The 12808-nt window shown below is 39.6% G+C and overlaps 1 protein-coding gene across 6 annotated transcripts in view; it reads right to left on the reverse strand.

Annotated features, from left to right (window-relative positions):
• The window catches only part of ECHDC1 (ethylmalonyl-CoA decarboxylase 1), a 67032-nt gene that overhangs the window by 38217 nt on the left and 16007 nt on the right, over positions 1 to 12808 (reverse strand). Inside the window, exons 1-2 of one of the 6 annotated variants that reach the window (XM_044757412.2) lie at positions 12250 to 12808; positions 11613 to 11743 (exon numbers count right to left, since the gene is read on the reverse strand). The exons of 1 other annotated variant lie outside the window; for it this stretch is intronic. In XM_044757412.2, the coding sequence (XP_044613347.1) occupies positions 11613 to 11667 (55 nt within the window). In that variant the 5' untranslated portion in view covers positions 11668 to 11743; positions 12250 to 12808. Of the gene's footprint in view, positions 1 to 6635; positions 6736 to 11612; positions 11744 to 12249 lie in introns of those variants that run through there. 4 more of the 6 variants (XM_044757413.2, XM_044757414.2, XM_044757416.2 and 1 more) reach the window with 4 other exon arrangements.

Here is a 12808-nt window from a genome sequence, read left to right on the forward strand (position 1 = left end):
CTTATGCTTGTGTACTCCTAACAAACAGATATGTACTGCTGGGAGCTGTGGCTACATCATTTGATTGACAGGGTCCAGCCGATTAACGTCGAGGGGTGCAGGGTCGCCCCTTGGTGAAGAATAACTGGCCAGCCCCTCACATAGTTCTGAAACCTGTGCCGCTTCTAATTGCCCTTCATTCCTTTTCCTTTCTTAACCTCCAGTTTTCACGCCTTTGGGTGCCTGCTTGGGAGGCACTACCTCCTGGGAAAATTAGATAAAGTAAGAGAATGTGACCACCTGCAGGTAACTTTCAAGACATTTTTCGGTTAATTATTGGAGGAGCACACAGTGCCATTTGAGACAAGCAGAAAGGAATCCTGCCCAGATAAGATGTCGAATTAGGTTTATGGCCTCCATCTGGTTAATGTTTCCTTCTCCCTCCAGTTCTTTGTCTAAATATATATGCATCGTCCTTCTAAGTTTGCTGGTTAATTGGATGATCAAGAAGTATCTATATATTATTCTTGACCTTCTGCTTTCTGTTAAAATGTTATAGAGGTTTTCTCCTAAAAGCAATAAATAATAAATAATTGATGAGTAGAAGGGCCGAGGGGTGCAGGGATGCCCCTCGGTGAAGAATGGCCGGCCAACACCCCTGATATTTTCTGAATTATATGTATGCTTTCTAGCAAGGTTATGTCTATACTTATTTCTGTTTTTTATTCTTGAAGATATATAGTTTAGCTTAGCTTTTCATCCCTTTACTTTACTAACAAAATGATACTTTCTCCGGCAGTGTGCTTAAGGGACTGTTAGCTCCACAATCTAAAAGACAAAGGAATGCTTTCACCCCCTAAAGGGCGCGAAAATGTAAAGATGTTTAACTGCCCGCTGAGAATGCAGATAGCCCTGGGGATAAGACACCCTGGAGTCGCCTTTTGTTCCCATTAACCACCTACACTAATGGCGTAAATGATTGAGGGAGGCAGGGATGGCTCCACCAGGATGTAACCAGAGGGACTGCTGTCCTGTCCGGAGGCCTGGACCTTCTCTCTTTGATTTAACTTTACCATGAATTACAACAGATGCCTAGGTACCTATCTCCTTTAGCTTAGAGACAACAAACACTAGTTAATTGTGGAGAAGACTACCATTAACCTTATGCTCTATAAAATAGAATGCTAATAAATATTCTTGTGCTCGTTTTTTACTTTCTTATCTCTCTGAGAATATTTGTAGAACTATTTCTGTACTAATCCTGAAAAATATATAAACGACACTTGTGCACAGTAAAGTCGGACTTGCTAACACCAACCCAAGTCTCACGTCCTATTTATTTCCCCCTCCCCAGTTTTTCGCTGACGCCGTCTCTCCCGCGGGAACCTGGACTCTGCCGAGGCTGGACCCCGGCAATGTACTTCCTTACTCCTCACCTCTAGAGGTACCTACCACAGGCTGCTCAAAATCATTGTCTAAAGCTGAACTCATACTTTCCTAAAACCTGTTGCTCCTTCTTTATTCCTTCTGTTAACTAATTTATGGTATCACCAACCCCATAAGCCACAGCAGAAAACCTCCAGGCCAACCCAATCTCCCTTCCCTCCCATACCTTCCATATGCAACCTCCCTCTAAAACAGTCTCTTATCTTTCCCATCCTCTATTCTTTCTACTCTAATACAGGTCAAACCTCATTACATAACATCTAGACTAACACAATGGTCACCAATTAGTTTCACATTACTCCTTAAAATCAGAGCTATTTTGGTAATCCTAACAGTTCATTCCAAATTCAAGGTTTTTCAATAGCTTTCTACTGACAAAAGGATCACGTCTAATGCTCACTTTGATTTGGCCCTTACCTGTATCTCGAATCTCCTCTCTCGTGACGTCTCCACACACAATCTACAAAGGACACCAAACAAGCAGAGTCCCACAAATTTACTTTGCTATTTTATATTATTACCTTGCCCGATAATGTCTTTCCTTCCGTGTTGTCCTGGTAAATACTCAATCATCTTTAAAAATGAATTCCTAAGCTTCCTCTAAAAAGTGATTTCCTAAGCAGAGATGCTCACTCCCTTTACTTATCCCAACCCAGTATATTATTTATTGCATTTTAACACATTTCACACATCATTTTAATTTTATTTTTCATTTGTCTTTCTTATAGACAGGAAGCTTCCTGAGAGCAGTTCTTTGAGGTAGATACCCTCTGTCACTAAAGCCTAGCACAGTGCTCAACACACAAAAGGTACTTAAATGCTTAATGAAGAAAACGTAGGAAAGTAAAAATATAAAACATCAGTTAGCCAAATGGAATGCCACAATCTTGTTTCCTAGCTTTAGAAATCTCTCTAATATGTGAGTTATAAAATGGTATTAGAAAGAAATGGGGGACAGGGCATCACAAAGAAGGTTACAATATAATATCCCTCCCTTCCACTTTAAATTTAATTTAAATTGCTTCACCTTCAAGTGGCATTTTTGTTAAAATGTCTCAGCAGAGCCCTTGAAACTAAGTATCTGAAAATATTACACAGTTGAATGCAATTTCCTAAACAGATATACTTTAGGAACTAGGAAACAATATTTCAAAATTTCACCACTAAGGTGACTTACAAATACAATATTGAGGAGACAAAAAGGTTTCTTAAATCTCATCAAGGAGACTAAATAAAATGTAATTCATATTAGATAAACTGTAACCTAATATTCTGTAATATATGGTAGAGGATTTCACAACAAAGAAAGGCAGTGAGGTGTTTATTGTCTTAGAGAACCATATCCAAGAATAAGACCTTGATGCTATTTTTCCAAGAAAAAAGGTGTCCTAACTTGCTATCATAAGTGCTGCGATGGGGTCTGCTTTCAACTTCCATAACTTTATTCTGTCCTTACTATCAAACTCCTTATGGTCTTACTCTGTACTCCATAACCTTCCTTCTTTCCTACTGGAAAAGACACTAATTAGTGAATATCAAGGCTGACAAACTGACATTTCTTCCACATTTTATGAGCTTAGTTTGGTTACCAGAAAATAATCCCTAGTATTTAGTCATTCATGGATGAAGGGATAACTTTTTTGAAGTTTTAATTCTGAAATGTCCTAAAATTATAAAACAAAAATAGAGAAAATAAAACAGATACCTGTCCCTCATTTATAACGGATGTTAACATTTTTCTAATATTCTCTTCAGCTCATTCTTTTAAAAACTTCTCATTTCTGAAACTTTCCAACATTCACAAAAGTAGAGAGAATAGCACAGAGAATTTTCATTACCTAGCTGCAACAATAATCAACACTTTTGCAATCTCGTTTCATCTAATGACCATCTCACTTACAACATGTACAACCCACTTCTGCTTCCCCTGCGTATTTCAAAGAAAATTCACAGGACACCTTTTAAGTGTCTGAACAGACAAAGCTGAGATCCTAGACCAGTGGCCACCTAAGTAAGAAGCCCTCTGCAGCACTGCCTAAAAGACATTGAGAGCATCTTAACATAATAATTTCTTTGAACCCAGATGTTACTTATCCCATGAGTGGAGCTTAGCACTCTGGAACTTGGCCTGTAAGATCTGTTCTTAGAATCTCTCATCAATATTCAACTTGGACATACATCAGTCTGTATAACAGTTTTATTTCTAACAACTACTGGGGTTATTCCTAATGGGGTTAGGATTTCAAGAATCCTATCCAGAAACAAATTCTTTTAGGTGCTTATCAATTCATTCCTAAAACTGATGGGAAAAGAGGACTAAGAAAGAGGCTCTCTTTACTGTAGTTTAAGTTGAAGAAGATCCAGGCAATGTCTCCCCATTCTGGAATAAAAATGACTAGAAATTAAGAAGAAAATATACAGGCAAATGGAAAGGATGCCAAGTGCTCACATAGATGAGGAAAAGCAGACAAGTGTTTATTTATAACAGAACATGTTCACCCTTCTCTCTCTTTTCCTCCCCCACAAAAAGTCACCAGTTGCCTTATTGAGATTACCCATCAGTAAGGAATAGTAACAGCACTGGGGAACCACAGATGGATTGTGATTAATACTGGTCTGGGTCAAGGTGATAAACAGAGCTAAGCAACCAAGCAAGTAGTCAAATGTAATACAAGTTGCAAAATAAAATATCTAAGTAGTTAAAGTTACCTTTAATCTCTTTGTGTGGTGCCAATTCCATACTCCTTTTCCAAAACTCATGGAGTATCCTTACTTGTACACCACTCTCTCATCGCCCATCCCCCATCAGTCCTAGCTATCAGATTAGAAAATGACAAATCAAGCTGATGGATTCTACGGTTTTAACTGGTTTTAAGGTATCTAAAGCCTCTTGAAGACCTAGAGTGCTAGAAGGAATGATTATCAAACATAATTATGCAACATGCCAGGACATCTCCAGTTAATTCAAGGGGCATTGCAAGATTTTTAACGTAAATTTCAAAATGAACAAAAGAATCCAATTAGAACATAGAAATGTATAATGACACAGTAAAGGCAGGATAAATTTAAACTATAGATGTTCCCACCCCCTAAATTAGTGCAATACAAGGTACTTTCTTGATACCACATAAAATTACTGGACAGATGGGAGAAGTACAGGATACTGTGAAATTAAAGAACAAGAGGCAATCTCTAAATATCAATAATTATTACCGTACACTAAATAACAAACTATTTTTTAAACAATTTAAATGAACGATTCATTTGAAGTAAATAATTTTCCTACAAACATTATTGCATATTATTCCCCATGTTTAACTTATTCCTTTCCCTTGCATAGCCCCAGTTCTCAAAACTTAAGCATGGCTCAAAGACATAGGTCCTTGCTTTCCCAGGGGAGAGCAAAATTCTGTCGATGGAAAGGAAGCACTTCTGAAATTACGGTCTTTAGTCATCTAGCATCACTAGAAAATGAGCTATTCTGGTCAAATAAACTCTCTCTTTAACTGAAAGCATAACTGTCCTGGGCAAGGACAAATCCTTTTGTTGAAGCCTTTCTTTCTGTCAAGTACATAAAACTGTAATGTTAAATATTTCAATTAATTTTAAGATGCTTCCATTTGTCTTTAGATATTGTACATTCCTAACCATACATTTCAAGTGTACACCCTAGAAGTACAAATCTATCTATACATTTTCAAAAAAATTGAAAAGATTTAAAATAACATGGCCTCTCAGGACTGGAGCATGAATCTATGAATGAACCTGAAGGGGAAATAAAGTGAGAAAGGTAGAAAATTTAAGTCTATGGGAAGTGGAAGGAGGGGACAAAAACTTCAAAAGTAAAATGTTATCACTTATTAAGAAGTAAGAAGTGGTTATGAAAAAAAACACAAAGATTTTGGAGGCTTCCTAAGTTATCACCCAAATGTAAATATCAAGTTGCCTCAAAATATCTCAGCTGGGAAAGAAACCTATACTAAAAATTGCAGGAGGTATTGAGAAATGACAAGCAATGGGGCTTGAAACAAATTAAATGAGCTAACAAAACCTGTATTCTCATAAGATGTATCTATGTTCCTAAGCTCCAGCCATGTGCATAACCCTCTCCTCCCTGACCAGTGTTGTTTCTTTCCACATCCTCTTTCACCATCCCTGGACCCAAGTTCAGTGGTCAAAGTCTGCGGGGAAAATAGGGAAATATAACAAAATATATCATTCAAAATGAGTTCTGAAGCCTTTGCTTTTTTAAAGACAAATTTTGAGAAACATACATAATGATTAAATTAGCACTTCAGATAAATATTTTAAGATAGGACAGTATTCTTTATTAGATTATTTAAAGTAGATAATAGCCACATTCCAATAAATAAAAAAGGGTTGAATAGTTTCTTTGCATATGGGCCATTAAGGAAACTACATTTATGTGTAGGTTTTTATGGCCAAGAAATTCACAGACTGGGATCCTCGTGTATAAACACACGTGCGTATGATAAGAGCATTTGGTAAGATGTAGTTGGTAACAATTCAATGGGTATTTATTGAGTTCTTATGAGTAATCTCCCCTTTGCTCACTAGCTATTTCACAGAGAAAAAAAAGCATCTTTACCCTTGAAAAATCTTCAGTTTTACCAGGGAAACAAAATATGCACACATAAGGCAAAAATAATTCAACTACCTTATTGAAAACAGAACAAAGTCCCTCCTTTTATTAGGCTCTACTAGCTATTTGCATCAGATTTAAAATATAGTCTTAACTTCATAAAAGGATATTTTTTTCCCTTCACCAGTAAACTTTTATCATGATGTCTAAGAATATTCTACAGGCAGAAATGGATCCAAAAACATTAAATCAGTGCATAGGATTATGATATTTTATTTCCCTTCATTCCCAAGTTTTAAAATTCTAAGCGGAAATACAACAAAAATCAGGCAACAACCCAGTTCTGCTGAAAAGTAACCAAAGGAAAACAAACTCAGACGAGCTTTTCTTTCTAGTGTCTTGAATTGTAGCCAAAATATTGGCAGAGGAAGCTATCCTTAAAATACTCTCATCTTACATATTTTCAGAGTATTATTTCTTCAAAAGATTATGTTAGTGCTAATCTATTAACATGAAAATCATACAGTCCCCCTCCCCTCCTCAAAACAAATCTAAAAAAACAGAAAATAGGACCCACATTTCCATTTTAAAATTCATTAAAGCTTACCTTTGTGTGCACCTTTCCCTTGGAGAGTGATCTACTCACTGTTAAATTTTGAAACAACAGAAAAGCTCTCAACCAACGTTTTCTCTCTCTGCTTTTTTTCTAAATAATTTAAAAAAACAAACTATCAATTTATAAAAACCTTTAAAACTTGAAGCACTGTTTCAGGTAGCTCCATAGGTGTCTAGAATCACAAGCCTTTTGAATGGACAAGAACATACTTTATAGACAGGCTAGCTGATTGAATCAAAATATTTATCAGCTAGTTAGGAAACTGTGCAACACTACTGTTCATTTATTAATTCTATAAAAGATTATTTTTGTCTACTGATTTGAAATTACAGTTGGCCAAAATGAAAATAAAACACAGACGTGAAGAATGAAGAAAGCTATTAGCTGAGTCACCTAATAGTTGCTCAAAAAGTCAGGTGTCAGAATATGGGCATGTTCTATTTCTTAATCTAGGTGATGGATACGCAGGTATTTATTTTTGTTATTGCTCTTTAAACTCTTCTTATGTATTTTTCACTATACGTACTTCTCAATAAACTTTTTTTAACTAATGGCTATCAATCCAAATTTGGGGGGATGTCTCTGCTTTACCAGTAATCTCTCCTAATCTTCTAAATTGCCAATTTCAAAACTAGTTTCTTAAGTAGTCTATCTCCTCACATAGAAGACACTGAGTCAGGAACACAAATACTGCCTCAGTGGCCACATAGGTGTCTCAAGTCTCTGGTAGTTCTGGCAACTAAGCAAGAGTCCTTATTAATGATAGTTCTTAAAAATTGAGGTACAACCAGAAACCAGATAACAGAGAACTAGAGATGATGTTCCTGCCTCCAGTAAATTAAAAAATTCTTATGGGCAGGGATTGCATCTTATTCACAGCCTTTAGCATACAGAGTTTAACATTTAATATTTGTAGAACTAAAGGACACATTGTGGTTATTACTATATAGAGACTACCGTACCTAACCATCATTTCCTAAACTAAATATAAGATCTTTATCTGCAAAATAGAAAAAACTTATTTCATTGTTGGGTTTCTAGAAAACCCAAGTCCAGCATGAAGAGCTACAAGTGTCAAGGGTATCACAGTCAGCCAGAGAAGCAGGTTCTCCTTGTCACTGGTCTCTGGTCACTTTGTTTACAGGACCGCCACTCCTCCATCAGTCCCAGCTGAGGAATCTCTGCTTCTCTTCAGAAAGAGAGGGCAAGAGTTCCAATTTTTCTTTCATGTTTACAAAACAGGTTTGCATATGACACAATCTCTAGTGGATCATTAATAAAAATATTAACATTTTAAGAAATGAGGTTAAGTGATAGATAAGACATCAATCTAACTGTCTATAATCTCTGTAGTTGGTAAAACATATTTTACAAGGGCTTGGTTAGGAGTACTCTTCAAACTTTATATGACCAGATTTCCCTCACAAGGCTGTTGGGTTAGGGCTAGCCTGTTACATTCTCTAACCTTCTCAGAATGAGAGGCAACTTACCCACTGGGTACTGAGGATAATACTTAAGAAGTGTTAGTGGCAAACTTCAACAGGGAACCCAAGACTTGACTTATTTTGCCCTACATTCCCCACTCCCCTTTTCCACAGAAAGATATTGGTTCTGAGCCAAAGACAAGTATAGGGCCTGGGCCTTGCTTGCTCAGCAAAAGCCCGCAAGCCAACTACAACCATGTGTCCTTCTGTTTCCCTTCTGGGCAGGATGCCCAGCTGCTGGGATTTCTAACAACCCAGGGCCTGGCCAGGCCAGATCCTACCTTATCTCACTTCAAGAACATCACATCTTGAAGGGACACAGCCCTTCCACGTGAGCTAACATTCCTGGGAACGCTGGTCATACCAAGGACAGCCTCTTCGCAAGCATATAGCCTTCGTGTCCCCTGCCTCTATAAGAAACCCCCTTCCAGCCCACGGTAGCGGGTGCACATTGCTGTCCAGCCAGCCGCTACTGGATCTCCCTATAAGTAACTCCCAATCAACCTATATGCCTCGTTCACCATCTCCAGATCTTTTCTTTGATCTCTCCACACCCTATCTGGCACTGCTCACCCACCTGGGTGTGCGGCCAGACAACAAGCAATTCAGTCAAAGTACTATGGCTTTCTGTAGGAGGCAACAAAGTGAAACTCTTTCTGCCATTTTGGATTTTCTTAATTCTTTTTAAGAATTTTTTTCTTTTTCTTAAATCTTTTTCTTAATTCTTAGTTCTTTTTTCTCTCTCCTGGATTCTCCTTCTCTCTCATGGGGCTTGTGTGGTAAAAGGAACCTAAGGCTGCCTTCATCTCAGGAAGCGTCCCATTTGAAGAAGGTCAAATAGAGTCGGGCTCAGGGTTCCTTAGGCCTGCTTCTAATCTTGGGAAAATATGCTGTCAAGGTCAGTTCACAAAGCTGGAAGGCCCACCTAGAGTCAGAGCCAAACACAGTTAGGTCCAGGCTTGCTTTTGCCTGGGGTATGCTCTATGCATGTTTTGCCCCTGAGGATTAAGTCACATATAGAAGAGACAACTCAAAGGAAAATTCAAATGGGGCAGAGGTCCTGATCTTCTCCACACTGGCCATGACTTTGGTATAAAAGGAATGTGCCAAAGAAACTTGATAAGGACTTAGATGCCTTTTTTTTTTTTGAGGAAGATTAGCCCTGAGTTAATATCCGCCACCAATCCTCCTCCTTTTGCTGAGAAAGATTGATCCGAACCGGCGAACCCTGGGTCACCAAGGAGGAACGTGCAAACTTAACTGCTGCCACTGGGCCAGCCCCTTAGATGTCTATTTTTAAAATCTAAATTTGTCTATGTTTTCAACAATACTCGTTTACGAAAAAGAAGAAAGAGTTAAACTAGAAAATAAGGAGTAAGGCCTATAACATTATTAGCATTTTTAATTATTATTGTGGGATAAGAGAATCAATAAACAACATATCTTCTGGTCACTGTAAGGAGTCGTATGCTCTGTTTATATATTAGCCTTCCCTCAAATATCCAACAACTCAAGGGCAGTTAGTATGGATGCCATCAAATGTACATCTCCTTATCCTTAAATCATTACAAATTTAAATACTTATTTAACAGAGATATTTTGACCCCATTAGACATCTTTGATATGCTGATTTCTTCCAAGGAAACTGTTAACCTAAAAATAAAGAGCTGAATAGAAAGGCACTAAGTGTTTATTTGGGATCAAAGAATTGCAATTCAGGGTACACAGATTTAGGTAGAAACCCAAAGTGTCCCCCAACAGGAGACAGACTCACAATTTTTATGGCAAAAAGGGAGGAAGAGGAGGTGAGTTGTATTAAAGAAGAGTTCATTGGTGCTAGATGAGGTAAGGCTAGGTTTGTACTTCATTGATTGGTTAGCAATTTCGTCACCATCAAAGTCCAATTTCATCAGTCCTTACAAACAGTATATTCTCATTCTTACTGACTTCTTGGAACACTGGCAGTTTGGTCCAGTTTGGAAGATAAAGAAAACAAGACATGCATGGCAATTCCTCTGAAATGGCTGTTCCACCTCTATTTTAATATGGCTCCACTCATGTCAGCTTTCACAAAACCTTACAATTAATACTTCATGTATCCTTTTCTCTATTAATTCCATTTTTTCTCTTTGCCCCCACTCCTGTCCCCCTTCCACTACTAACTCTCCCTTCTTTCCTCTCCTCTCCTCTCCTCATATTCCTTTGTTTTGCTACAGAATAGTACGAGAAAAACTCAAAGGCACTTCTTAAGTCTGCTAGCTTTACTAACCCCAAGTTTAGGAATCTAATTCTAGAAATTTGATATTAGCCTATTATGTATACTTTCATCCCAATTCTAAATTCAGAGGCTAACTTAGACAAGAGTTCAGCGCTGAGGAGATGACGATGTGTTAGCCACCACTTAACTACTCTAGTATCTACAAATACAAGCAAAGAAAGCAAGCTTGAAATTCACGTTCCATATAAGTACATAGATAAGCAACCAGCATTTTTAATTTGTTCCAGAACCATAAGGCAATGAAAAAGTTCTAACGCATTTACACTTTTATAAACTTTCATTCAGGACAAAACGTATGTTTAAAACTTGTTATGCAGGATACTTTGCTGTCCTGCCACAAGCAGATTCAATGGAGCTGAAGGAGCTCACAACCAAGCCACTGGAAACAGGAAAGAGAGCAGAGCCCCTGGGACATCTGAGGTCAAAGGTGTCACTCTCTCCATTTTCCTTAAAGTCCTGCAAAGCTGATCAAATAGTTCCCCTCCCTGCACAGGAAATAAGCTAGCTGTTCTCTTAAAGGCTGTAACCCATTTACCATACCCTGGAATTCCTAAATTCATAAAACAACACAAATGCATACTTAATAAGAAAACAATTAGCCTAAGGCAGGTAGTAAACAATGAGAAATCAGAAATATTCCATTTTAGACGGTCAATGCATGACCTGTGTCTCAAGTTTTGATTTGGTTTTAGGCTGTCACTACATAACCTACCTTCCAAGTTTCATTGCACACAACGCACACCCCTCTCCCTCACACAGCCAAAAATGAACCTCTTTCAGCTCCTCAAATCCTTAAGGTTTTCTTTTCATTCCAAGCCTCTGTAGATATGAACCCTCTACTTGTTAGGCTCTTCTCTTCCTCAGAGTAACTCCCCGTCATCTCCTCTAATACTCTAGACTACATCACTCTTACTGTCTGCTCTCACATTTACATCCTTTATTACCCCTCACTCACCCTTTCTCTAATTCTTTAACCAAATCTTCCCACTGGATTTAGCAGCAAGAGGGTACCTGCAGTGCCTAGAACGTGCTTGACAAACAGTATTTGCCAATAACAATTTGCTCTATCCTAGCTGTACAGAAAAGTTTAAAACACCTGAAAGGAATGTTCCCTAACAGCAACTGGCAAGCTGTGCTATATAAGGCTTAAGAATCTCCCCACAAACCAATTCTCCAGCTACCTTGTTTATCAATCCCACCACTCACCCTGTTTCGACTCCATTCCGTTGTTCGAGCTGGTTTCTCTTACTGGAACGCTCATCACTGCTTTTGCGTCAGCCCAAAGTAATCCACTCAGTTTTCAGGCAAGAACCAGACAAACGTCGAGAAAGGATTGGCTGTTTCAGTAATATGCAAGTCCCTCCCAGAGTAATTTCACAATTATATCTTTCCTTCCCCGCTTATTTCTTCCAAGAGGGCGCTAGGCCTTCACAGAAGGGGTCCTCTGTTACTCCTGCCCGTGCCCCGTGCATCTCTATACCTCCAGCCCCTAGCAATAGCTGCTAACAGCAGGCGCTGAAGCGTGGAAGCGAGGGGAAGGGGGCGGGGGAGGTGCGGTTGATGTAGATTCTCTCAAAGTTCTCGTCAGTCTTTTGGATATGTAACTGAATCTGTGGTTTTAATCCCCTACATTTGTGATCCTTGTATGTGTGTGTAGCATTAAAAGGATTATGGAGGCTCAAAAGTATTCTAGAAGAACCCGCAACAAAAATGACTGGGTCATTTTTTTATTGAAAAGTTGGCTGCATGAAACAAACGACGTACGTTTCAGTTTCAAGCAGAATCATTTAACACAAGGGTACCGAGAAGGACAATTACAGAGGCCCCACGGAACACTACCTACTTGGCACAGGCACTGGGAAGGATTCGGCAGTTAAATTGCGCCTACCAACTCTTTCGAAAACGTTCCAGGCGAAAACTCCTCCGGCGAAATTCCAAGAACGCCCGGCTCGCCCCGCCCCTCATCCTCGCCCCCGCCCGCCTTCACCTCGCCAGGTCCGCGCCCCACTGCGTCCCCCACCCAGCAGAGGGTAGTGCGCCTGCGCGGCGGCTGTAAGGAGATCGCGGCACTTCGTCCCGGCGGCTTCCCGGCGGGATGGAATTTGTGTGGAGACACGCTAATGTCCACTACATAACGACATGCTCGAGTTCTCTCCTAGATGACACTTAGAATGTAGCCCCTACGGCCACACAGTGCTGGAGGCCGCAGCGGTGGCGACTTCCCCTGCCCCTCCGCCCTTTTTCTGCTTCCGTACGCCCCGCCGCTCCCGCCCTCCGCTGCCCTGTGCCCTCCTTCCGCTCCTCGTCTCCTTTATGCTGCCTCGCACCCCCTTTCTCTGCCCGGCGCCCCCATCCGGTTCCCGTGCGGCCACCCCTGACCCCATAAGCCCCACCCCCGTCGT

The sequence above is a fragment of the Equus asinus genome, chromosome 24 (genome assembly GCF_041296235.1).
Source record: "Equus asinus isolate D_3611 breed Donkey chromosome 24, EquAss-T2T_v2, whole genome shotgun sequence".
Lineage (NCBI taxonomy): Eukaryota > Metazoa > Chordata > Mammalia > Perissodactyla > Equidae > Equus > Equus asinus.